Genomic DNA, 26,781 nt, shown 5'->3' with positions numbered 1-26,781 from the left:
GCAGGTGGCAGCAGTGGAAGGTGATGCGAATACGAATACGGCGGTTGCGGTGCACGGGCCACTGAAGGTCTCCGGTGCAGGCGCAGGCGCAGGCGCAGGCACATGCAAAATATAAGTCAGCACACCCCATCCCTACGCACCCCCCTGTCCCTGCGCACCATTTTTATAGCAATATAATAAAGGCGAAAATGACTATGTGTTTAATTATCCTTAACTACTATAACTTCTAGGCAAAAAAAACTATAGAAACTATTAAATTCTTTCTCCTAATTACAAATAGTAGTAAGAGATTTCTATTATACCTTTTTTATAAGTTATTATAATACTTTAATATTAGTAATGTTTATAAACGTCTTATTTAGGTTAGGTATTACTTTCTTCTTCTTAAATAGTATAGTAATCTCTAGTTTAGCTTTTAGCTAACTAGCTTACTTTTCTACTATAATAGTATAGCTATTTTTCTTATTAATAGCCTTCCTTAACTTTCTTAGTATATAGATAGTATATCTTTTTACTATCTTTAGTATACTTTTAAGTATATTAATAAATTTCTTAATATTAGCTAACTTTTAAAGAGTTACTAGCTATTTAGCCTTGCTTCTTATAATTCTTTTTAGTATTTTAAGTAGTTTAAGGATAAGGGGAGCTTAGTTAATAAGAAACTAAAAGCTTTTAAGAACTTTATAACGGTTAACAAGCTATAAGCTAGTTGCTTTCTAACTAAAGTATATATTAGGATTTAAGAAAGCCTTTATATATATTAAGGTATAGTAGTAAAGAAATCCTTACTTCCTAAGGTTAAAACTATTAATAAAGGCGTTATAATATAAAACCTTATTATAATAGTATTACTTAAGTAAACTAAAAACTATTAAGTCTAAAAGTTAAGTAATATAGCTAGTATAAGCTAGTAGAAATATTATATAAATATTTTAATAGTAATATTCCTATATAAAGTCTATTATTATATAGCTTTTATACTTAACGTACATGATAAGCGAGTGAGACAGACAAGCGAGTGAGACAGTAAACCAGACCTTCGCGACAATAATATCGAAATCTATAACAAGAAATCTTAGATTGATTAATACTACTCGGATTCCTGTTCTTCGGATGTTTCCTTAATAAATTGACATGTTCTCGCGTTGTGGCCTGTATTCCCGCATACGCCACACCGACGATGAGTCGTCTCAGACCTCACTTTGCGACCACTACTCCGTCGCGTTTCCTCTTGTAGTTGCGTGTCTGCCTCTCTTTGCGACTGTATATCCTCTCCAGTAGATATAGTAAGACTTCCTCCTTTCTGTAGACGTGTTTTCTTAGCCCTTCGACGCCGACTTAATATTGCATTCTCCTCTCGAAGGATTTGAACCTCTGACTCTAGTAATGCTACCCGATGCCCTAGTCCTTCTGTCCCTCTGGCTAGCTTACTCACAGCACTATAAATTGATGCTGGAGAGCTGCTTCGGTGGCGTGAGATTCGACTCTTAATAAAAGTAGACTGTGATCTTGCTTCGCTTGGGTTGCTCGGCGTCCTAGAGATCCAAGGGTCTGGTGTCTGAGGGACCCCCTCCTCAGGCGTTGGCGTTCGGAACTTTACATCCAGCTTTGAGAGAACACTTTCTGCATTCAAAGGGACAAGTCCAGCTCCTCGGAAACCTCCCTGGATATTTTTCCTCGTAAAAGACTGCTTAAAAGCTTCGTGAAATGCTGCAAAGAAATCTTCCTTCGAGATATGGGTTGTGCCTCGCCGCATCTTATTCTCAATTTGCCGACCGTAGGCATTCTTTAACGGCTGAAAACAACCAACATCTAAGGGTTGAAGTAGATGAGACGAGTGAGCCGGCATGCACAGTGTAATAATGTTGTTTTCTTGACAAAAGAGCTCGAAGGCTGCGGAGTGGTGACTTTCATGACCATCAACAACGAGGAGGCGATATTTCCCAGACGTACGTGGTTTTGTATAAATGTCGAAGTGTCTGATCCAGTCAATACCTCTCTCGTTTGTTGTCCATCCATTTTCAGACGTTGCAATAGCCCAATCGCCCGGAAGAGAGGTTTCTGTATACCAGCTTGAGAGGTGATACTGGCCTGCAACGATGATGTATGGCGGGATGCTCTCCCCTTGGGAATTAATAGCCTGGATAACTGTAACCCATTCCCTATTGCCAGGCTGTGTCATCTTCGTATTTGAACGCCTTTCAGCACTTGTAACAACCATTCCAGAAGCAATAACGCCCATCATAAAGCCGGTCTCATCAAAGTTGTAGATATCAGCATCAGCAATACCATACTTCGCAATTGTATTCTTCACAAGCGAAAACCAGCCACGAATCACCTCTGGATCTTCGCATTGAGCTCTCTTATGGTCATACTTGCGAAAGAAACGCGTCCTAAGCTGTGGTTGTCGCTTGACGAAATTAGAAGCCCAGCGCTTCCCAACTGGAGGCGCGTCGCGCTCTACGAGAAGTCGATTGGCCATTTCTTCCACACCACTCAGCCGGGGAGGAAATGATCGCGCATCTAGGTCGAGAATATACTCAACTATTGTCTTCTCTTCTAAATCTGATAAATTCCGTGAATTAGGCATGCTGTCGCGTCGTGAGACTATTCCCTTTAGTCGCCGGCTTAATGTTGCGTGACTGACTGTATAGAGTGCACCTGCGGCCCGAGCACTAAGTTTTGGGTCATTTCTCATTGCTTGAAGGGCAATTTGTAACCTTCTTTCAATACTAGCTGATTCCATGATTTATTGTAGAGGAAAAGGTGCCGGTCGCGTCAAGGTGCGACGGTCGCGGTTTACTGTCTCACTCGCTTGTCTGTCTCACTCGCTTATCATGTACGTTATAGGTAGTTCGAAGTATTTATTATAATGTAAAAGAAGATAATCTTCTTATTAGGTTTACTTTTTACTTTTCTGTAGGTTTCACAGGGGGTGAAACAGGGGGTGAAACGGAATTCCGTTCGTCAATAACAAATAACAGTAAATTGGTTCTAATCGATGGTTCATGATTGTTGAAAGTGGTGTTGTTGACTAGAAGGTGGGGATATTCCCCCTTGGCCTGTCACGTGGGTCTGGGAGGCTTGGGCCTCTCAGCCTGGCGGGCGTGTGGCTGGAAGTGCCACACGACTCCGTATTCCAACTATCGCAACACTGGAAACTCTCTTTTTATGGTGTTGAAGCGGTTGGAATACGTTGTCCCTATACAGTTCCGTCTCCTCGTCAATTCGGCCTCCTATCCCTACTTTCTCCCGTAGTTACGGTCTTGTTACCCATCCCTCCATACGTATCGTTATCGTGTTGCTATCAACGAATCTCTCGAGGGCTCGATTTGGTTTGCTCTTCGTGAGGGCATCAGCAGGGTTGTTTTACCCTTGACTTCGTTGACGATACGAGATCGGAAGATTCGTACGTTCTGGTGCCTTCTCTTATTGAACTGGGTGAATTTGAACACTCCTCTAGCGATGAGGCTGTTGATCTCTTGTTTAGTTGACTGTTCGAACGGTTCGCCTGGTGTAGTAATAACACCTTCTCGTCGTAGTTTGATTGCCAATTCTTCGTCTGCTTGCTCCTTAATCGATAGGAATATTTGTTGATAATCCGGGTCATCGTTGAATTCCTCTGTGAAGTGGGCGATTGGCAGTGGTCTCTTCCGGGGTCTGCCCGGGCGTCTTCTCGGTGGCTCCGGTGCCTCTTGCGGTTCGTCCGGTTCACTGCCTCCGCCGGCGACGATAATTTCGTCGCGTACTACTTCCTGCTGCGGTATCTTAGCTTCGGGTTCTTCTTCTTCTGGCGCGGCGATGGAATTAGGTGGTTGATCGGGATCTTCGTAGTATGGTTTGACTACGGTAGACCGGAAGGTCTTCGGACCACGTGGCGTATCGACAGTACAGGTTTCGCCGTTTATGGCTGCTAAAGTAAACGGTCCGGTCCAGCCCTTCTTTTCGCGCCATACTCGTACTTGCGACCGTAGCGGTAAATTAACAATTGGCCCTGTATCAGGGCCATTGCGGGTGGCGATAGCTTCTGCCACCTGTCGCCTTGCGTGAAGTTCGCGTACTTCGCTCGTCGCCTTCTTAATCGCTTTCGCCCGCCTTGTGACTTCGGGAGATGGCGGCGAATCGTCGGTAATTCGTGGGTACGAGCCGAATACCAAGAGTGTTGGCACTATTCCGTTCGGGCCAGCAGTATCGTTGACTGCTTTGACTGCTGTTTGAAGTGCTGATTCTGGCGTAATTGTTGGGTCTTCTGCTCTGATGATTTCGTACGCCCTCCTTAGAGGTGTATGGTATCGTTCAACTTTCCCAATACTGTTGTGGGCTTCTATGGGAATTTCCTTGATTTCAATTGCCATTCCTCTCGCCGCGTTTCGGAATTCTGTTGAGCGGAAGTTTGTTCCAGCGTCGGTAACTAGCCAGTCTGGGGGTCCCTGATACACATCTATCCAGCAGAGGCGTAGGGCTTCCCAAGTGGCTTTCGCAGAAATGTCCTCAAGGAACCGGGCGGCGTTGAACGCCGTGGCGGTATCGACGACGTGGAGGACCGGTCTGTTACCCTCAAGGTACATCACGTCGGCGATAACCTCGTAGTTGAATTCGTAATCGTCTCGTAACGTGAATTTGAACCGTGATGGCGCTGGTGCGTGCATTTGGCATCGATGGCAGACTTTCGATAGTTGCTCAATTGCCGTAATTTCAACTGGGTGGCCGGCCCTCTGGAGCACCTTGTGTAATCGTTGAACAGATGGGTGTCCGAAGCGACGGTGAACCCGTCGCAATTCAGCGTCTGTGAGGTGGTTCCAGGCGAGTGGTTTCTCCTTATCGAGTAATAACCATGGGTGGCCCCATTTGCGAATAATAGGTACGACCTTATTTCCTTGGATGAGGGTATTCGTAACGTTGTTAAAGTAGACCTTCAATCGGTCCATATCTCCTAGGCACATAAGGAAGGGAGTGTTAGTCTCAATAACGTGAAATTTGACGCTTCCAAACGGCGTTGGCACTTTGGTAGTCCCTATAGACTCCAGTGGTATCCCATCGCCGAATTTCACTGTAACGCCGCCAGCCGCCTCAGTGTTTAACGTAATTCCTTCGTAAATTTGTTGTAGGGCCACGAATTGTGGGTGGCCAGCGGTTGAGAATCCTGCTGCGCCCGAGTCGGGCATGATCCCTTGGAAGTTCTGGGCAGAGTAGCGTCCCTCGAGTGTGAATTGCGAAGGTAGCTCTTTCGGTTCTGGTTGGTTGCGGAAGAGGTCTTCTTTCGTAATAGCATGGCGGGTTGACTGGTCTGCTAGGATCGTGGCGATCCTGTTGCCGTCAATTGCTGTTGTAGTGAAATAGGCGGTGACCTGGAATTGACTGTCGCTGCCGGTCTCTTCCTCTTCGTCACTTTCACTGGTTTGTTCGGTTACGTGGTAGTATTGCTGGGGGTCTTCGGCGGTAGGTTGTAGGTCTAACCCGTCGAAACCCTCGTATTGGACGAGAAATTGGCCATATGCTGGAAGTGACGTATCCTGGGCATATTGGGTGGTTTTGAACTTCTCGTACGCTTTTCGTCTCTCTTCTGTGGTGTGTTTGGTTGACCAGCAGTTAGGTTTTCCACACACGTAGCACTTCTTAGGCGTTGGCGGTAATAGGGGTCTGTCACGGCTTCTTCCTCGTGATGATCGACTTCGTGATGAACGACTGTATCGTGAATAACGCCCTCGACCGTTGAAAGTTCTGTCGGTCCAGTACTGCTCTGGTGGGTTGGCTACTGTGTTGAATTGTTGTTGGTTGAGACGGGTAGCTGTCTCGATCGACGAGATTAATTGGCTGCGAAGTCCCTCGTACGTCTCAGCCGGTACAAATAACGCCATTGCACACTCTGGAATATCTCTACAAGCGTGTAGAAGTTGGGTATGGAGGGATCGGTCGTTGTGATCCTGTTGTGGCAAACCGGGCTGAATCTTGCTTAATTTGTCACATAGTATGTCAAAACACTCCGATTTGGTCTTTCCAGGGTTATCGCGAATGATTTGGGGAAGAGTAGTTGTATTCCACTGCGTAACGTACGCTTGTTGCCTTTCCCTAGTCTCGAAGTGTGATTTCAATTGGTTGATCATGGTCTCGAAGTTGGGCTGTGGGTTGATCACTTTAATCGAGGCGTAGAAGTAGGTTTTGGCTATTCCTTTCAGTATTAGGGGAAGTGCCCTGTTGTATTGGGAGGTGTGAATTCCCAGCATTCTACAGTGATCCACGAATACTGGCATCTTCTTTTCGAGTACATCGTACATATCGCCGCTGTATTTCATATCGTCGGGGTATAGTTTCGCGAATTCTGTTAATTGCTTTCCGATACGGTCTGTTGACTCGTATGGTTGGAAGTCTGTTAACGGAGAGACCGTGGGATGTGGCGGTCGGTACGGTAGTTGCCACTGTTGTTGTTCTTGTGGAGGAGGTGGCTGTAGGGTTGGTTCGACTCTTCCTCCTGTGCTGTTGGCTACTGTTGCCGGTCTCGTGATCTCTTCGTGGAATTCGGGGTCTTTTATCAGAGCCTTCAGGTTGCGATATCTCTTGACGCCTTGTTCGAGTTCTTGGGGTGACCAGTAGTGGAATTCTTCCTTTTTGAGGGCTAATGCCACGTTTTTCGAGATTTTCTTGCCATCCATTTCGACGTAGACGCCGTTACCGATTAAATAGTCTCTGAAGAATCGTAGGATTGGGGGAGGTACGTTCTGGAAGTCTTCTTCTGACCAGTCGGCGAAATCGGGAGAAACTTCGTTCCATAGCTCGAGGCCCGTGAGATTCCTCTTCTCATAGGTCTCAAGTAGGAAACCCATATAGGAACCCAGTTGCTGTGGGCTAGCGTTTGTAAGGTCGATTGCCCAGTTGCCCCATACTGCTGGATCGATCATACTTTCGATTCTCTGTGGGATGGGGACTGTTGATTGGCTTTTGGCAGTGACGCCGCTCGCGGGCGATCCTTCTCGTGAATTTCGCTCCATTCTGACAGTATAAAAGGATTACTTCTGTTTAGAATCTTGAATTCTAATCCTCAACAGCGTCAGCTGCGATTGGTGCAAGATGCAGGCCTGGAAGTGGGAGTCAAAAGACGATTCGGGATATTACGATTCTAAGGGGAAAGAATCGTGAAATCGGGGATTTTCGTCGGTTCGTCGTTTGTTTCCGTCGGCGCCGTTCTCGCTGATGTTCTCGAGGGGTGTGAGGGTATACACAGGTCTCGAATTGGTAGGGAGAGAGTTCTACCGTAGATTCTCTCGTGAATCTCTCTTTCTCGCTTCGGGCTTCGCTCCTCACTGTTGGGAAGTTTAGAATCTAGCGGACAGTTGGCCTTATGACGCCCACAACCACGTGCGTTTCTCCTAAGCCGCAGCCTCGGAGGCGTATACGTATAGCTGTATAGGCGGATTACCGCCGGTAGTCTCCGCTCGCCTTTCGGCGTGTTCTTCTTCTAGTGGGGAGGTCTCTTGTGGCAGGCGCCTCGCGGTTGGCACCTCGTCTGGGGATTTATTGAGAAACTAGCGGGCGCCTCGTGATTGGCACCGCGCGTGGGGGATAGTTGTAGTTGGGGAAGTTGTTATCCCTTGTGGGATTCGTGAATCTTCGCCCTTGTGGCGTGAAGAGGTTGGAGGACCGTCGATTCGGTAGGTCTCTTCTTCTGGTGATTGAAAACGCGTGATGGAACGCTCTTGCCAGCGATAATTGGCTGCGATTAACCTTATCCCGCCTAGGGTGAGCGTAGCAGTCCCTAGGTTACTCGAATAATCGGATTGCTGGTAGATTCGAGGAAAAGAAGCTTTCTTCTGCTGGTTTCCGTAGATCCCAGTTACTCTCGCTTCTTCTCTCGTTAGCACGAAATCCCTACTTTTACCTGGGCTTGGGTATCCAGTTCAAGAAGTCGTCTCTTCTGGTGTTGACCTTGCTGATCTGCGGTTTGTCCGTAGCAGAGTGGTAATTGTGAAGTTAACCAAATTAATGGCAACTGTGAGGTTTACCACTGATCAGTGTAGGTTTCACAGGGGGTGAAACAGGGGGTGAAACGGAATTCCGTTCGTCATTTTCCTTTATTAATTATTCTATCTTCTACTTTTATATTAGTTATTCTCCTAAATTATCTAATATATTAAAATAGCGGTTTATAATAAAAAAATTCTCTCGAAATACTATATAAATATAAGTTATAGCTAGTAACTTAATAGTTATCCTTATTATAAAAGAAATACCTCTTAATAGGGGTTTTATTATAGCTAGGCTAGTAAATCTTATATCCTCCCCCTCCTCCTTTATAACCTCCTTAACTACTTTAGTAACTCTCTTGCTAAGACTAGTTTAGGTATAAGGTAATAGTAATAGTATATATTTTAACTATAGTTCTTAAGTTACTTTCTAAACTATATTTATAGTTTATAAATTCTATAAATTCTATATATATAGCGTTATTAATAATAAGGTTATTTATAAACCTAGCTAGACTATCTATATTTAGATTATCTCTTCTAAGAGGTAAGGGTATCTTAGGTCTAGACCTTAAGAAGGTTTATAATTTCTCTTTTAAAGCTAGTATATATAGTCTAATAGTTATAAAGAAGGTATTTATAAACCTACTTAGGTTTTTATATATAATTTTATTTCTAGACTACTTAATAAAGGTAGTTTTAAGTTATTTTTATTAGATATTAAGGAGGCTATTAACGTTATATCTTAAGGCTTTTATAGCTATATATATTACTTTTTTTAAAAACTAATAAAAAGCGATTTAAATAAGCTTTAAGTTAAATAAAGTAACTTATCCCTTCTTATCTACTTTTAGCTATAAATCCTTAATCTTTATAAAAAAGTTTAAAAATCCTATAAGGTTATTATCTAAGATTCGATCTTTATAAATAATCCCCTTAATCTCTTCGTTAAGGTTTTACTTAACTACTAGGTTTACGATTTTATAAACTTATATTAATTTATCTTTTATTTTAGTTTATAATAAGTCTTAAGTATATAACTTAACTACTTACTTATACTTTTAGTTATAAAAAATATAAATATTAGCTATCAGCTTTTTATTAGTTATATTAGCTAGCTTCTTATAAGTATAATATTTATTAAGGAAGTTAATAATCTTATCTTTTATAAACTTAGGAGCGTTATTTCTTTATAAAACTATTATATATAAAGTATACTATTTATTAATACTATTTACTAATAACGTAATATCCTTCTACGTAATAAGAAGCCTTTCCTAAGTATAGACTATTATAAGCCTTTTAAAAGCGTCTCTCGCGCTAGTTATTTTAAAAAGACTTAAACTATAAAGGATTATTATTAAAATATTATAAGTGTTGGAATAACGATAATCACATGACCGTACGACAAGGCTGTCACAGGCAAAGGGGTGTATAGGTGGCATGACTAGCACCTGTAACACCTAAATGTCTGAGGAAGGGATCATGGTTTATTACCTGTCATGCACGACTCGTGTCTAGGTATGGACAGAGATATATCTGTTCGTACGGAAGGCAACATCTAGTTAGGAAAGGTAATCACGGAAAATAGAATCTTTGGTTCACCCTACATTTATGACAGTACGATCGTACAGAGAGCCCATTCAACACTGATCAGTGATTGCTTGGCAGTCACGAGTGATTGCATCGTGCGATCACAGATTAGCAAGAGTGAAGAGACAAGATCGAGGTTTTACGGCCGGGCTACCGGGTAGTCTCGTACGCAAGTACGAGGCGAGAAATTCGAAAGAATACCTAAGGGGTCACGCTAGGAAATCTCTTGTGCTAAGAGCCTTAGCCTAGTTGTTGTCGCTGCGGTGAGTCGTAACCGGACAACTAGCCTGAGAAGACGGTTTGTTATAATATCGTACGAGACAGATTCTTGTTGTCGCTGCGGTGAGTCGTAACCGGACAAGAATCCTATCGTGCAATACTTTAGCAAATAGTGTGCGCAACGGCACATTTCAACAACCATCCAACTAGATACCGTACGATACGAAACGGTTGCCAACATGACGACATCAGGAGAACCTGATATCGTACAGCAAGACCTCCTCCAGGAGGAGGAAAATGACTATGAGGTCACGTACGAAGACATGAGTGCAAAGAGTACTATTCCTATTAGTATATGGAAGAAGTCTACAGATCCGAAATACTGGGGAGACTTAGTCGATATCGAAACAGGACCTTCGGAGAAACAATTAACAACATACGTCGGCTACGTAATGATGGAAATCATACACCTAGACCCTCCACAGGAAGTACTTACTACGAAATTGTACGAGGACTTCCATCAATGGTCGCCATACCAATGGGACTTAGTTAACCGGACGTACAAAACCGAGTTCGCACGACTACTTAAACTAAAAGGCTTTCAACTACCTAAATCAAGGACGGTTTCAGAACAATTAGTCGATATAGTCTCAGACATAGCAAAAGGATTCGATTCTACGGACGACCGGGATAATTCCCAGACAAGAACATCAAGCCGTACGAACATTATTACACGCACACCGGTCCGAACCCCAGAGACAACTACACGTCAGACTTTAGCTGAACCAGCGATAGAGTCAATCGAACCTTCGTACGATACCGAACGAGCAAGCAGGAAGTCAAATACTCGAGATCAATCAAGCACACAGAATCTACCCCCAGGGGCAAGATATACCCAGGAGATCGAGAGCTTCCCACAGATACAGGATCGTACAACAAGTATCTATACAGCAAACAGTATTTACGATCTTCCACCACGACGCATAGTCCAGAATGGACCGTGCGAACCAAGCACGATTGCGGTCTTTCAGAAGGGATGGAAGAAAGAGAGGAACTATACTGGCAAACCGTACGATATCCTGTATGACAAGGCCAAGATTTTCATCAGCTTCTGCAGACGATTGCGAATAACAGAGGACCAATACCATGCCGTGTTTCCAGACATCTTAGCCGATCGTGCGGAGGAATTCTACCTCCACCATATCGGGCCAACAAAGAGGTGGGACGAGATTTACAAGATGCTAGATGCACATTTCAATACAGACATCAACCACAATCTCTACTATACAGATTGGACAACATTATCTTTCGTACGAGTTAAACGTGAGGAACCAGACAAGAAACCGATCGAGGTCCTCGAAGCATTATTTGATAAGTTATCTCTCGTACAACGAGCACTAGGTACAGGATTCCAAGGAGAAATTATGCTTCGCACGCAAGTTATCCAGGCATGCCGAGGCGTACCAGAGCTAGAGAACGCCCTCAGTAATCACAAGTCTGACCAGACATGTGAGGAGCTATTCTCTAACTTACGAGCCTCGCTACAAGTTGCAATCGATAGGAAGACAATATCGTACGACATTAACTTTGTCGATAGGCGGTATAATTCCAACCAGAGAAGCAGACATAAGCAACAACCCTACCGAAGACCTCAAGGACAGACGTACGAAAGACAAGACCAAGGGAACATATCCCAAGGAAAACCTACCCGTACGAACACAAGCAAAAGATGCTTCATCTGTAAGAAGACAGGCTGTTGGTCGACAAACCATTCTGATGAGGAACGCAAATATGCAAGAGACCAATACCTACAAGCATGTTATACACTCCACCAGGAGCCGTACGATGATTTTACAGCATATCTACAAGAAGTAGAGGGAGATAACCCTGTTGAAAATATTTCTGATGGTGACGATGATGATACTGGAGACGAGGAGGTTTCAATTTTCCTTACTTCAGCAGCATTCTTCCACCGTACGACAGGGGAAGACATTTTCTCAGCTCCAAAGACAGTAGAAGCAACTCAATTCGTACTACAAGACCCATATACATCAGTTTACCAAGGGGAACTTTGGGACACAGGTGCAGCGAAAGTTTCTACAGTCGGCAAGTCACAGGTCATAGCATACCTCAGGGAAAACCCACAAGCAAAAGTATCCTGGAAACCAGGGTCGGTCTACGTACGATTCGGAGACGGACGCTTAAACACATCAATCGGGACTATCATCATGGAGAATCCAATCGGACGAGTGAAGTACCATATCTTCGAGTCAGCTACGCCATTCTTATTCTCTTTAAAAGATGCAGATAGACTAAAGGCATACTTCAACAACATTGCGAATGTTATCGTACGACGAGATGGGAAACATATTCCAGTCGTACGCAAATGGGGCCATGCTTTTTTCAATCTCAGCAAAAGAGAGTCAAGTATTTTCTTTACGGAGGTACAACTAAGGCGTTTACATAGACGATTTGGACATCCTCGTACGGAACGACTATACCAACTTCTGAAAAACGCTGGACACGACGATATTAGCCAGTCGATTTTAGAAAAGGTCCAGAAGTTCTGTCACAACTGCCAGTCGCACGATCCAGCTCCAAGGAGATTTAAGTTCTCCCTTAAGGACGAGAGCTATTTCAATTACGAAATCGTGGTAGATGTCGTACGACTGAAGGACAAAAATGCCTTACATGTGATCGATACGGAAACAAGCTTTCAAGGAGCAACATTCCTAAAATCCCTTTCCGCACGAGACACATGGAATGCGTTAACCAAATGTTGGATTAACACCTATGTCGGTCCACCAGACCATATCGTACACGATCCGGGGACAAACTTCGCATCTACTGAATTCCGCAAACATGCCGAAATTATGGGTATTACGTGCGATGAGATGCCAGTAGAAGCACACTGGGCAGTCGGCAAAGTCGAGAGAGCTCACGCTCCCTTAAGGCGAGCGTACGATATCCTTCATACCGAACTCAGTCATAATACAGACGATGAGACAATCCTACAGATGGCTATCAAAGCGTTAAACGATACAGCTGGACCGTACGGAATCGTACCAACACTTCTGGTATTCGGTACTTATCCACGTATTAACAAGGATTCACCACCATCACCAGAAATCGTACAACGGGCAGAAGCCGCCCAGAAGGCAAGGAAGTTACTTCAAGGCATCCGCGCAGAGGTTGAGATCAACCGTGCGATCAATACAAGGAACGGTCCTAATATTCAACAAGTCTTATCCCTCCCTATCCAGAGCGAAGTCATGGTATGGAGAGAAAACAAGGGATGGACCGGACCGTACGAAGTACAGGGGATTGAGGGACATAATGTAACTGTGAACATGATAAACGGACCTACACAGTTTCGGGCGACACACGTCAAACCATACTATAGGGACGATACACAACCCCAGGAAGAGTCTGAACCAGACGTCGCACGGCAAATCCCTCAACCACAACCAAGGAAAAGAGGACGGCCAAAGAAGGGTCAAAGAAGGGCCGTACGACAATCCCCAAGACATTTTCTCACTCAGAAAGAGAAAGACAACTACGAGTTAGCAGTAAAACTCCGACTTGACAACATAATCACAACACCAGGATTACCGTACGAAGAGTCGGATAGGATTGAGATCGACGCGTTAATCAACCAGGGAGTCTTTACCTTTATTCGGTACGACCCAGACAAACACTCCAACATACGGATCTTTCGTACACGAATGGTTAGAGAAATCAAAAACAAAACCACGAAGCCGTACGAAAAGTCAAGACTAGTAATCCAAGGATATGGTGACCAGGAAAAGGAGGAAATCCTTACACAGGCACCAACGATCCAGAGGATGAGTCAGAGACTACTCCTCGCCCTTGGACCTACCCTCGTACGAGACTTCAAGTGTCAAGGAGAACTCAGGGATATTACGCAGGCATATACCCAATCGGACGATCCATTAAAAAGAACAATTATCGCACGACTTCCCAGGGAACTCGAGGGTAAATACCCAGAAAGAACACTCCTACATATCGTGAAGCCGCTCTACGGATTAGCAGAATCAGGTCTTTACTGGTATAAGACGTACGCTACACACCACAAGGAGGACCTTGGAATGATAGAGTCAACGTACGACCCATGCCTCCTTTATACTACGACAGGAGCAGACGACTTTGGTATCACGGCAATGCAAACAGACGATACAATGAGTTTCGCAACAGCAAGTTTCTCCGTACGGGAAGAGGAACAATTGGAGAAGAAGGGCCTTCGTGCGAAGCCGAAAACAATCCTATCACATAACCAAGAAGTAGATTTCAATGGCGGCAGGATTCAGTCGTACGAAGACTACTTTACTTTCTTACAGAAAGGACAAGTTAAGCAGCTCAATACTATAGAGATAGATGCACTTGATGCACGACAACAGTACGTTTCGCAGCGGGCAAGGGGCGCATACCTTGCTTCAATATGCCAGCCAGAGGCATCGTACGATTTAGCAGTCGCAGCTCAGATCAAAGAACCAAGTAAAGAGGACATTGAAGCTCTGAACGTACGACTTCAATGGCAAATAGACAACCCTGATCGAGGTCTTAAATATATTCCACTCGACTTCGTACGAACAAAGATGTATATCTTCACAGACGGATCATTTGCAAATAATACAGACCTTTCATCACAGCTTGGATTTGTTATCGTACTTGCAGAGGAAACAGCTCGTACGACGACAGACTTTGAGATCAATGGAAATATTATCCACTGGAGCTCAACGAAATGCAAACGAGTGACTCGAAGCGTACTAGCTAGCGAACTATACGGAATGACTACAGGCTTTGACAGTGGCATATCGTTAAGCAGTACCTTGAACCGGATTCTTCGTACGCTCAACCTCCCAGGAATTCCAGTCGTGATTTGTACAGACTCAAGATCTCTGTATGAATGCCTCGTACGACTAGGAACTACTGATGAGAAAAGACTTATGATCGATATCATGAGCCTGAGGGAGTCGTACGAGAAGAAAGAAATCTCAGAAGTGAGATGGATCGATGGCAAAGACAATCCAGCAGATGCTTTCACAAAGAAGTCACCAAATTCAGCGCTCGAGCAGTTAATTACGACAAGCAAGCTCAGGATAAGAATCGAAGCGTACGTGGATAGACTTGGGGGAAAAGACGAATGACAATCAACTCGTGCGATTTTACTATCGTACGAAAACCCCAATACCAAGATCCACCACCAGATGTTAGTCTATGAGAGCCGGACCCTTGAGATCATAGATAACCACCGTACGAATGAACCAATCCCCCAATTACTCCTTCTCAATCAGCTGCGGGTTGTGAGAAGAGCCAAGGAAGCTGCCAGAGGTGCCGACACCACGACCAAGCTTGCGACCAGGCGTACGGTCGGGCTGGCGAGCGCCACGGGCGTACGGCTTCCGATAGTTAGAGCGACGGGGAGACTCATCATCATCATCGTTGTCGGAATGGTTGCTACCACCAGACGAATCGGACGAACCATCCTCCTGACCACGGTGAGAGCAACGAGCGCCGTGCGACTGCTAGACGCATTCCGCACACGAGCCATCAGAGAGGGTCCTGAGACGAACACACTCCCGGAATCGAGGAGAGCCAGAGGTCGCACACTTGCTGGCGCAAGCAGGCATCGTACGACCTCGAGACTGAATGATGATCGCGATGAAGTAACTAGAGCGTCGTATGATAGAGGCGACGAACTCTTGAACGCTCATGTTGCTAGTCATACGCACTTCAATGTCGTGCGACGGCAGGGCAAGAGCATTACGTTCATCGTTCTAGACCATGGTTAGAAAACATAAAAGGGAAAAAAAAAAAAAAAGCGTTGAATGAGAATGATTGTTCAACGTACGAAGAGAAGAGAGAAGAAGTGGTGTACGAAGAGGAGAAAAGGTAAGTAAGAGGAAAAGAAGAAAAGACGCGTTTTTATCATTTCAATACGGAAAGCTCTGCCTAAGTAGGCAGAAAAAAAAAAAAAAAAAAAAAAAACAAGAAAAAGTGAGGTGAAGCAATAGAGGAAGGCACGTAGGACACGCGACTTACTCAACCGACAAGAGAGGAAGGCGTACGAGACGACTTCCTACATTCACCCTTACGACATATATTAATCAAGTAAAGCTATTACGAACTGGAATAGCGCAACCTAATTGGACAAAGGATAGGCACGTACGGTCATAAAAAGAAAAGTTGTGAGTGTTGGAATAACGATAATCACATGACCGTACGACAAGGCTGTCACAGGCAAAGGGGTGTATAGGTGGCATGACTAGCACCTGTAACACCTAAATGTCTGAGGAAGGGATCATGGTTTATTACCTGTCATGCACGACTCGTGTCTAGGTATGGACAGAGATATATCTGTTCGTACGGAAGGCAACATCTAGTTAGGAAAGGTAATCACGGAAAATAGAATCTTTGGTTCACCCTACATTTATGACAGTACGATCGTACAGAGAGCCCATTCAACAATAAGCTTTTATAATAGGTTTTTTATTATCTTACTAATTAGATTAAGTTTAAAAATCTTACTATTACTTTAATTTAGCTTTTTCTAAGCTTTTATTATAAAAAGCTTATTTTTAAATATCTTCGAAAAAAGGTTTTCTATATATTTAAGGGTTAGGCTATATAGTATTATTATTTAAAGGTTTAAAAGCCTATCTATTTAAGGTAGCTTGCTTTTATTAATTATTTTCTTAATTACTTAATATATTTATTTATTATATAAATAGTTTTCTTATTTATTATTTTCGTTTCTTACTTTCGTATAGTTTATAAGTATAATTGCTTAAAAGATATAGTTTTTTTATAATTCTCTTTATAACTACCGTTTTTTATAATCTTTTTTATTTTTCTTTTTAATATTCTCCTTATCTTTAGTTTATCTAATTCGTAAGTATTATTTTACTTATTAAGGGGTAACTATAAGATTCTCCTCCCTTATTAGCTATACTAACCGAATTATATTTCTTCTTTAATATAGTAAGCTTCTTACTATTAATATCTTCTTACTTATTAATATCGGTATCTTTTTACCGTTTTGCTTAGCTTTTATTACTAGCTTTTTATTAAAGCTTATTAGCTTATCTAAGTATACTTATTTTTCGTTTTATTTATTAATTCGTTAATATCGCGATTCTCTCTTTAAAGGTTTAGCCCCTTTCTATTTCGTATTGCTTTATCTATATTAATATAAAAGAGAAGAAAAAGAAATTTCTAATAAGTAGTATTAACTAACCCTTACTTACTTTTACTATAACTTTTTAAAGTCTCTAAGATCCTTAGGTTAAGGTAGTTAATATATAGCTATCGTATCTTTTATTTCTTAACTTTTTAGGTTTATAAATCCTTTACTTAGTTTAGCTATATAGTCGTTTATATTATATATTATTAATACTTTCGTAAATAAGTAGTAATATGTTATATTAATAGTAGGCAATCGCTTAAATAGTATAAAAATACTCTTCTTCTAATAATTTAAGTCGTATATCTAAAGAATTATATCTACTTCTAAGTATTTTTTAAATAAACGCTAGACCTATAGCTATTAATAACTAATAAAAATACTTAACCTATATAATTATTATTATTCTTAATAATAGAAAGTAGGGGGCGAATTATTAATTCGTAACTATAAGTCTAAGAATAAAGAAAATAATATTAATCGATAGCTAAAAGTATTTATAAACCTAAATAAAAAAGATAAACGAAAAAGCTTAAGAATTAGCTTTGCGATTATAGAATTTCTAAAATAAGTAACTATATATAATAATAATAATTATTCCTCTATTTACGATATCCTAGCTTATAGCCTCGAAGGCTTTCCCTCGCGCGCCGCCTTATGCCTCCTTATTAGTAGGCCTTACGCTCTTCCAACCCCTTTAGCTACTATACATCCTAACCCTGTCTTAATAATAATAAGATTATTTAGAAAATTAAAAAACTATTTTATATTCTTAGTATTTAAAGCCTTAATATAAATATTATTAATTAGCTTACTACTTAGAGTCTTAATAGATAGGTTTCGCTATTTAAAACTATTAATTTAATACTTTCTAAGGGATATATATTTACTACTAAGAGTAAGAATTTGCTTAGTAAAGATTCTAACTTAATTATAAAAAGGTAAGAAGCTAAAGGTATTTTATAAGATAATCTAATTAGCAAGATAAGTCTCTTAATATAGTAATAAGTACTAGAGTTTAGCCTAGGTAGTAATATAAGGCTTTATACCTTTAATCCTAAAGCGTAAGGTTAATTTTAATACTTTATATTCTCGAGATATAATATAAATAAATATTCTACCTAAAATATAGTTAATGCCTTTAGAAATGCTATCTTCTATATATTTAGCATAGTAAAAATACTAGTGATTTTGAAAGATTTTATTTTTTATATTATAATTATAATATTAGTAGAAGAAGTAAAATGGTAATGTTGGTAGAGGAGGGAAATCGCCTACGCAGGGATAGGGGGGTGCGTAGGGATGGGGTATGCTGACTTGCGCGACACTTGAGATTTTGGTCGCCATCATCCCCGTAACAAGGTAATTATCGTTGATGGCCTCGTACCATGTCCGTCTCCCTCAGACCACATCTGCCGCCTCAGACCACCCGGGCCACCGCATGGTCCAACTGACCGGGGAGCGTCTGGATGATCAAGGCCAGCTCGTCCAGCAGCTCTTCCACCTGTTCCGCCGAGAGAATCTGCTCGTCGAAGCTGACGCGAAAGGCGACTCCCTCGTCCAGCATCGTCATCTCCATCAGCAGCGGGAACGGATTGAACGCCCCCATGGCTGCCGCGTCGATGCGAGGGCCGCACAGGATGTCCCCTGGGAACGGCAGCGGCTGGCCGTCACCGCCCTTGGCCGGCAGCATTCCACCGCCCTTGGGCATCGGCTGCACCACGACGAGGTTGCGGGACAGGTAGCTTGGCTGCGTCCCGGATCGGCAAGCCTGGCGGATCGTCGGCATACCCGTGGCCTCGTACGGGATCATGGCGATGGCGTCGGCCTGGATCGTGCCGAGAAACTGGCGCACCGTCTGCGCCTCGTCCTCCTCCTCCTCCGCCGCCGAGACCCGGGCGAGGATGGGCACATGGGTGAACGTGGGCGCGACCAAGCCCTCGATGCCGTCCATGTCGACATTGCGTCCGGCCAGGAAGGTCGAGAAGACCACGCATTTGGACGCCGTCCGGCGCGCCAACAACAGGGCCCACGACCCCCGCAACAGCGTCGACAGGGTCAGATTTCCGAGCTCGGGCCGGACTCCGCCTTCGAAGGGCAGGAATCGCATCGCTCCACCGGTCGCCTGCACCTGGTGGCCGTGGGGCTCGATGGCCGGGGGGAACGCGCCGGCCTGCTCCCAGCCAGTCAAGTACTTGTCCCAGAATGCAATGTGGTCGCCGGCCCTCGTCTCCACGTCTCGAGAGACACGCCACAGATACTCGCCAAAGTTGGGTGGGTTGCGGGGCAGTTCGGTTCCGCTGTACGCCGCAAAGAGCTGGCTGAAGACGTGGTGCAGCACGACGCCGTCGAAGATGGAATGATGCAGGCTGATGATCAACATTTGGCTGCTGGCCTGGCCATCGCCATGTTCTTCTTCGTAGAGCGACCATCTCGCGAGGCGGTCGCCAAGCTTGGTCGTCCATGTGGGGAAATTGCTCGCCATGTAGTCATCGAAGCTTCGAGGAGCCTCCCACCACAGTGCTTCGTCGATGACCGCTTGTCTCAAGACGCCATCATGACTGCTTCGAATGAACCTGGTGCGGAGGATCGGGTGCACTCTCACCACCTCTTCCCACGCTCTCTTGAAACGACCGAAATCCAGGGCCGGCCATAGTCGCGACAGCTCGTGGGCGAACTGAGAAGTCTTGCCCGCCATCGACAAATCCATCATTTCCTGCTGCAACGGCGTACAGGGGTACACCGCCACGACAGCATCACGCCCGACCCCGCACTGCTGTGCAGCGTCGGCGAACAAGGCCTCCCTCGAAACCTCCCCCGCGCTCATGCCGGAGAATTCATCAAGGTTCACCATCGTGGATTTGGCTGGTCGAATGGGCACGACGCAAGACGTCATGGCAGATAGCCCGGGGTGCTGGAGAATGTCCGCCACCGCCAGGGATAGGCCGCGCGCTCGGTAAGCTGCGACGAGATGGATGGCCATGAGGGAGTTGCCGCCAAGCGAGATGAAACTGTCAGACGGTGCGATTCGATCTGGTGATATCCCCAGAAGCTTGGCCCACGCTTCGGCCATGTGGCTTTCCGCCTCGGTCCTGCCAGCTACGCCCTTTTCTCCTTGGTGGCCGCCGGTAGATGAGGAACCAGAGGCAATGTCGAGGAGCTCGGCCCACGACAGACTGGAGCATATCTTGCGCAGTGTCCGCATGTCTGTCTTCCCCGACGTAGAGAGAGGGACTTTCTCCACCGGCACGAAGACGGCGGGGATCATGTACGACGGGAGGACCTGAGCCAGCGCCTTTTTCGATACACGCGCGACCGAGGAGACATACTCCTTGACCTCGGCTCCCAGTCCCTCTTGGTCCGGATCCGGCCGAAAGGAGGAGCCGATGCTGATAAATGCCACCAGCACGGCATCGCTCGACGGGGACGGCTTGAACACATCGACCACGACATCGTTCACGGCCGCGGCGTCGTCGGCCGTGCCGAGGGCGAGACGCAGATGGTGTTCGATCTCGCCCAGCTCGATGCGTTGACCGCGAAGCTTGACCTGCGTGTCCTTGCGACCAACAAATATCATGGCTCCGTCGGTTGGATCATAGCGCACCAGGTCACCCGTCTTGTACAACCGACGCTTGTCCACCGGCCCAAACATGTGGAGCCAGGTTGGGTCCGTGATGAAAGATGCCGCCGTCTGCTCCGGGTTGTTCAGATATCCTCGCGCAAGCAGCGGACCTTCCACGAGGAGCTCGCCCACAGCGCCCACGGGTAAGAGCCTGTCGCTGTCGTCCGGGTCCGCAATCCAGCCTCTCGCGCCGATGCCGTGGCCGAACCGGTTCTCGTTGTCGGTGGACTTGACGTCTCGTTGCACAAAACACCACACGGTACACTCTGCGGGGCCGTAGATGTTGTTCAGACGAACCTTGTCTGCCCACTTGACCATGTTTTGCTTCGAAAGCGGCTCACCCCCAAGCGTCAGCGTCTGGAGGGTGGGCACATCGGCAGGGTCCAGGAAGCCTGCTACCGTGCTTGTCAGACACGCGTGTGTGACTGCCATGTCCGTCATGGCCTTGGCCAGATTGTCTCTCCGAGTAGCGTCGTCGGGTATGCACAAGCAGGCCCCGTGTATCAAGGTTGTGAAAATGTCGCCGACACTAACGTCAAATGTGTATGCGGCGAATTGCAGCACCCGTGAGCCAGGTCCGATGCCCATGGCCTTGGCTTGCTCCCGAGTGCTGGTGCAGAGCGCAGCATGTTCGACGATGATACCCTTGGGCTTTCCACTGCTCCCCGATGTGTAAACAATGTATGCTGCGTGGTGAGACTGGACTGACTCGGCCCCAATGATGGAAACCGGACCCTCGCCGTTCTGAGTGGGAGTATGCTGGACAGCGGCCTCGGAGACCACGTAGTACTTGTCCGCCGCCCACGACGGTATTTCAGCAGAAGGTGTTTCGGGAATGAGCAGCAGAGCAGCGTCTGCGTCCTCGAAGATGGTCTTTTGCCTTTGATCAGGCTGAGCCGGGTCCAAGGACACGAAAGCTGCGCCCGCCTTCAAGACCGCCAGCATAGACACGACCGCCCACAACGACTTGTCGAAGCGCAGTGCTACCACTGATTCTTGCTCTCGAACCTTGGGCTTCAGGCTCGCCGCAAGAAGTGACGAGAGCTGATCGAGCGTCTGGTAGCTGATCTCTCCATCCCAGGAGCAAATGGCCGGGGCCTGGGCCATGCGCTTGGCCGTCTCGGAAAACGTGGAATGCACGCACAAGTTCGAGTTCGAGTTCGAGTTCGCCAGGGCTTGTTGCGCGCCATTCCAAATGGATATTCTCTGATGATCCCAAACGGTGAAGATGTTCAGGTCTTGGACCTTTTGCTTGGGGTTCAACAGGAAAGCCGATACGGCCGACTGAAAGGCGTGGGCAAGGAGGCTTTGCTGCCCCGCGGGGATGACATCGGGCTGGCAGGAGATGGCTAGTTGAGGAATCGTCTCGGAAAGATCGACCAAGGCAATAACCGGAAACTAAGATGCGGGCATTGTTAGCTTGTGTCGAGGATTGCTAAGAAATACTCTGGAGAGCCAAGGGCGTCGTACTTCAACGGTAGGACGGAACCGCGAGCGTCCTTGAACAAGGATTCCACCTCGGATGACAAGCGCAGTGTTGAAAACCAATGTCTGATCGACCTGTGCCAAATGGGATGACTTGACACGTCGACTAGTCAACGGGCCGTCCCACGTTCGCAATGTCGTAGAGAGGGTTGCGTCCGGATCTAGTACCGCGCAGACGGCGTCCAAGTGGTGCGGGGAGATGTACTCTAGTACAGTAGCGCCGCAAGCACCGGTTTCTTTCTCTTGACTCGCGAGATAGCCAAAGCATGCCGTCCTCCCCCCCAGATACTGCCGGAGAACGAGCGCCCAGGCCACCTGCACCAGACTCTCGACAGACTCTCGGTGCTCTCTGGCGATGATGCCAAGGTGGCTGGGAAGGGGAAGGCAGGACACTGTCTCGGCCCTATCGATTTCGGCCGCCGCAAAGACTGGTACGGACGGGAAGACGCATGAGTCTATCTTCGATAAAAACTCCGCCATGGCGGCATTGTCGGACTTGGTAGGGGCAGTCATGATTCTCCCCTCGGAAGCTGGTGTATGTGCGCGTTTGTGTGTTTGTGTGTTTGTTTGTGCGGTTGATGGGTTTAGAAGAACAGCTTCAGACGGTTGCGTGGACAGAGAAAGACTATCATAACTTCGTCTGGTATTTTTGACATAAAAGCGAGCGCTTGGATAGCCTCTTGGCCCATCTCCCGTCGCAACATGGTGGTTGGGCGCGGCGTTCGAACTTCCGAGCTTTCGTGTTGAAGGATGAAGCCGACAGTCGTCATCCTCAAGCCTGCGTGACTAGGCAGACCCCCCCCCCCCCCCCCCCCCCCCCCCTCCCGAGGTGTAATTCCTATCATGGTTCAGCTGAAAGGAGCATCTTCCAAGAACAGAATGAATCTGGAATAGCATGCATATGCATGCCAGTCATGTACATGTACCTATGCAATTACATGCTATTTCCCCTCGCATTGCAAAATCCACGGCATTACACTGCACACCCTACCTCCATCAAGTCCCTGGCCCCGTCAGAGGCGCAGTAGAATTTAGGTCTCACTGCCAAGATGCAGCATCTTTACTCAAGAATCAAAAGTTCTGTTCTGGAAGCCTCGCATGTAACATCCGATGTTCTCCGCGGGCAGAAATCAGACTGACCGGGGGAGTCTCAACTTCCATCCGACTATCAGGTTAGCCGCCACAAGAGTTGCAGCCAGTATTTTGAACATTTCCCATGATTTCAGGGTCTATGGCATGCCCCTCGTCCAGCTCCATCTGCATTTCCTCCTTTGCTCATCCCGTGCTCCTCCTATACGGCATCCAGTCCTCTCGCCATCAATCTGTCCGACACCCAACTTCAACATAGCATCAGTATGAAAGCCATCGTCGTCACCGCCCCCGGGGAGGCTGGTCTTGTCCATGACAGACCGAAGCCTGCCATCCGAGACGGCTACATGCTCGTCAAGACTCAATCCATTGCCCTGAACCCGACAGACTGGAAGCATGCCGCGCTCACCCAGACACCCGGCATCTTACTCGGATGCGATTACGCAGGCGTGGTCGAGGAAGTCGGTGCCAACGTAACCAAGCCCTTCGCAAAGGGGGACCGCGTCATGGGCTTCGTCCACGGCGGAAACTCCAACGAGCCGGAAGACGGGGCGTTCGCCGAGTACATCATGGTCAAGGGCGACATCCAGGCACACGTACCCGACGGGATGAGCTTCGAAGAGGCCGCGACCTTCGGCGTCGGTATCACCGCCGTCGGCCAGGGCCTGTACCAGGCTCTGGGCTTGCCTCTACCGCCGGCGCCCGACCACTATGATCAAGCGGTCGACGAGACCTCGCCGCGCGGGCCCCGCGATCCTATCCTCATCTACGGCGGCGCGACCGCCAGCGGCGTTCTCGGCCTGCAGTGCACCGCACTCTCGGGCTTCCGGCCGCTGGCCACATGCTCGCCGCATAACGCGGAGCTGGTCGCCGGCTTTGGCGCCGACGAGGTCTATGACTATGGTGACGGCGAGGACGCGGCCGAGGACATCCGCGCGGCCACCGGCGATGGCCTGCGGCTCTGCTGGGATACGGTGTCGACGGCGTGGACGGTCCGGTTCTGCGCGGCCGCGCTGTCGTCGCGCGGCGGAAAGCTGGCCACGCTCCAGCCCGTGCGGTCTCCCGCGTCCGGCGTCCTGGAATGCGTCGACACCAAGGCGTACACCGTCTTTGGCGAGGCCTGGGGGATGGGCGCGCAGCAATTCCCCGCCATGCCGGGAGATTGGGAGTTCGGGAAGCGCTGGTGGTCTCTGGCGGAGCGCTTGATCGCTCACGGGAAGATTCGGCCGCACAAGATCCAGGTTGGGCCGCGTGGCCTCGAGGGCGCACTGGAAGGGTTGGCCGCGTTGAGGGATTCGAAAGTGAGTGGCTACAAGCTTGTTTACCGAGTCTCGGAGACGCCATAGGTAGGTAGGACAGACAACCAACTGAGCGACCACCATTACACGGCTTGGTCATGGTGATTTAGTGAAAAGGAAATTATGTATTCGTCGAGTTATCGATGGAATCGCTCGACAGTTGTAGGCGCCAATCTACCACCTCAGTTCAAACTCTAGCTTCGTCATGATAACTACACGATGCCGCCATGAAACCCAGCCATGACGGAAAGAAATACCACAATGGCCCCGATGACTATGACTATTCCAGGCCAGATACGCACGTCGTCATCGTGCTGGAGCGTCTGTGACCGCTGACCCTCGATGAATTCGTCCACAACACCCCTGAAATCACTCGGTTTGTACATGCCGAAGAACTCGGATATCGGGTTGCCCTTTCTCCTGCTATTGATGCCTAGATCACTGTAGAGAAGATCGATGTACTGTTTGTTTGTTTCTGATGTTAGCTAATCTCCATGAGAAGTGCTGTCAAAGATCACACCCACAGGGAGAAAATCAAAGAGCGCGAATGGCACCTTGCGCCCGCATAGGTACCGCCGTCGCACCCAAGCGTTGTGTGCCGCCGTCTCTCGCTCCTTGACGTCCGGCGGGGGCGCGTGCAGCTTGTTCTGGAGGTAGGCGCAGGCCCAAAGCGCCTGTGCCTCGTACACGATCGGGGCGCTGGTGGTCCTTAGGAACCCGATGTACGCGAGGGACCTGTCGTCGTCGTTGGCCGAGGCCGGAGCAATGGATCGGTACAGATGGAAATCATCTTCCACTCGGGGCCGGTGCTGGTCCCAGCCCGGGGATGCCTTGAGAAGCGGGAGTCGTTGCGTGACTTGTCCGTCCGCCTCGGCGCGGAGTCTTTCCCATCTCTCCCGCGTCTTCTCGTCAAACGACCTAGGAGAGGGCAGACCCGCACCGAGACGATCCCCCTCGGAAAAGATGAAGTTGGTCGGCAGGGACTTCCAACCCGTTGCAAGGATCACCATGTCGGCCTCCAAACGCGTCCCGTCCCCGAGGCGAACCCCCTTCTCATCAACACCCTCAATGGTGTTCTGCCGAACCTGGACACGGGTGCCCTCATGGATTTCTTTCCAGAGATCCGGGTGGGTCATGACTCCCAGTGTCGCCGGACTCCACAACAGGCTGTCGAGCCCCATGGTTGGTGTCAGAAGTTTGCTGTTATCACTCTTCTCGTACTGGGCCTCGGACATGAGAAGATAGGTGATCAGACGCCACCAGGCACGCACCAGCCGTTGCACCAGCCAGGCCGGACCCGTGCGATGAAGCCACCGAGTGGCCAAACCGGTCGCGAAAAGGTTGGGCGAGAACATGGCGAGCAGGCGGCTGTTGTTGAGCTTGAAGCTGGGGCGTCCGAGTATGGTCAGGGGCGTCATGACCGAGGGACCGCCTTTGCCGCCTCGAAGGATCCATTGGACGCGCTTTCCGGCATGGAGCAGCATATTGACAGCATCAAAAGCCGATTTAGAGCCACCGTACACCGCTACGGTGCGGATACTCTCGTTGTGGATTTTGTTGATGGTTTCCAATTTACCCAGCTCCTTGGAGTGAAGCACCTGGCCCGGAAACCCATTGCCGGGTATTTCAGGAATGAGTGGCTCCGAGGTGAGCCCAGTGGCCACAATCAGCTTTTCGCTGACCAGTTTCTCTCCGGAATTGGAAAGGGTGAGATGCCAGTGTTGCCCGACCCGGGACGCGCTCTCCACCTTGGTGTTGAGGCGGAGATGCCTGTGTAAATCGAACTTTGTGGCGTAGCTAGAGAGGTAGTTGTGGACAGCCTCGCCAGAGATCAGGCCGAACTCGGTGATGGAGTTTCTGTCACGCGTCATCTCCAGGTCCGAGTATTCAAAAAGGCCATAGTGTGCCTCGGCAACCAAGTGAGGATACAGGCGGTCTTTGCACCAGGTTCCCCCGAGAGTAGAAGCACCGTCAATTACCAGCACCTTGGCTCCTGGCCGGGTTTGTAGATAGACCTTTGCTGCGATTATACCACACCAGCCTGTGATCATCTCGGGTTGTAAGCAAGCTATCCGTCTTCTGTGTGCTTATACCAAGGTAAAAAAATGGTGGTCTTGTTTCGTACCTCCGCCAACAATGATAACTTCGTACGTATCCATTGAGCCTGTAGCTTCGCTGTCTAACGCCTGATCTCGTGCGATAATTGTCGACTTGGGCTTAGAAGCTGTCGGGTCGTGAGGTGCAGTAGTGGTGCTCAGCGGAGACATTCTCGATCACCCCTCATCAAAACGGGTTACTTTCCGTATAGCATGA

General features: G+C 47.4%; 7 protein-coding genes across 7 annotated transcripts; 3 read left to right on the top strand and 4 right to left on the bottom strand.

Annotated features, from left to right (window-relative positions):
• Positions 1-1,090: 1,090 nt before the first annotated feature.
• On the bottom strand, positions 1,091-2,746 carry CTRU02_204088 (transposase; the record flags this gene model as incomplete). Its single annotated transcript, XM_070204326.1, has 1 exon — positions 1,091-2,746. The coding sequence occupies one exon, from the start codon at positions 2,744-2,746 to the stop codon at positions 1,091-1,093; it is 1,656 nt and encodes a 551-aa protein (XP_070062089.1).
• A 547-nt stretch (positions 2,747-3,293) lies between these two features.
• CTRU02_204087 (uncharacterized protein) lies at positions 3,294-6,986 on the bottom strand (the record flags this gene model as incomplete). Its single annotated transcript, XM_036728179.2, has 1 exon — positions 3,294-6,986. One exon carries the CDS (start codon positions 6,984-6,986, stop codon positions 3,294-3,296), a length of 3,693 nt encoding a protein of 1,230 aa, XP_036579888.2.
• Positions 6,987-11,675: 4,689 nt separating this feature from the next.
• CTRU02_204086 (uncharacterized protein) lies at positions 11,676-11,786 on the top strand (the record flags this gene model as incomplete). The annotated part of the gene is made up of 1 exon (XM_070204325.1): positions 11,676-11,786. The coding sequence occupies one exon, from the start codon at positions 11,676-11,678 to the stop codon at positions 11,784-11,786; it is 111 nt and encodes a 36-aa protein (XP_070062088.1).
• A 212-nt stretch (positions 11,787-11,998) lies between these two features.
• On the top strand, positions 11,999-14,938 carry CTRU02_204085 (uncharacterized protein; the record flags this gene model as incomplete). The annotated part of the gene is made up of 1 exon (XM_070204324.1): positions 11,999-14,938. The coding sequence occupies one exon, from the start codon at positions 11,999-12,001 to the stop codon at positions 14,936-14,938; it is 2,940 nt and encodes a 979-aa protein (XP_070062087.1).
• Positions 14,939-18,394: 3,456 nt separating this feature from the next.
• On the bottom strand, positions 18,395-20,914 carry CTRU02_204084 (uncharacterized protein; the record flags this gene model as incomplete). Its single annotated transcript, XM_070204323.1, has 1 exon — positions 18,395-20,914. The coding sequence occupies one exon, from the start codon at positions 20,912-20,914 to the stop codon at positions 18,395-18,397; it is 2,520 nt and encodes an 839-aa protein (XP_070062086.1).
• Positions 20,915-23,436: 2,522 nt separating this feature from the next.
• Positions 23,437-24,516, top strand: CTRU02_204083 (zinc-binding dehydrogenase; the record flags this gene model as incomplete). The annotated part of the gene is made up of 1 exon (XM_070204322.1): positions 23,437-24,516. The coding sequence occupies one exon, from the start codon at positions 23,437-23,439 to the stop codon at positions 24,514-24,516; it is 1,080 nt and encodes a 359-aa protein (XP_070062085.1).
• Positions 24,517-24,680: 164 nt separating this feature from the next.
• Positions 24,681-26,735, bottom strand: CTRU02_204082 (cofactor FMO1 enzyme is FAD; the record flags this gene model as incomplete). Its single annotated transcript, XM_070204321.1, has 3 exons — positions 24,681-24,929; positions 24,993-26,509; positions 26,594-26,735. 3 exons carry the CDS (start codon positions 26,733-26,735, stop codon positions 24,681-24,683), a joined length of 1,908 nt encoding a protein of 635 aa, XP_070062084.1.
• Between the last annotated feature and the right edge of the window lie 46 nt (positions 26,736-26,781).

The sequence above is a fragment of the Colletotrichum truncatum genome, assembly GCF_014235925.2.
Source record: "Colletotrichum truncatum strain CMES1059 chromosome Unknown Contig_0002, whole genome shotgun sequence".
NCBI classification, from domain to species: domain Eukaryota; kingdom Fungi; phylum Ascomycota; class Sordariomycetes; order Glomerellales; family Glomerellaceae; genus Colletotrichum; species Colletotrichum truncatum.
Note: the sequence above shows the minus strand (reverse complement) of the source record. Positions and strands in the feature narration are given on the sequence as shown.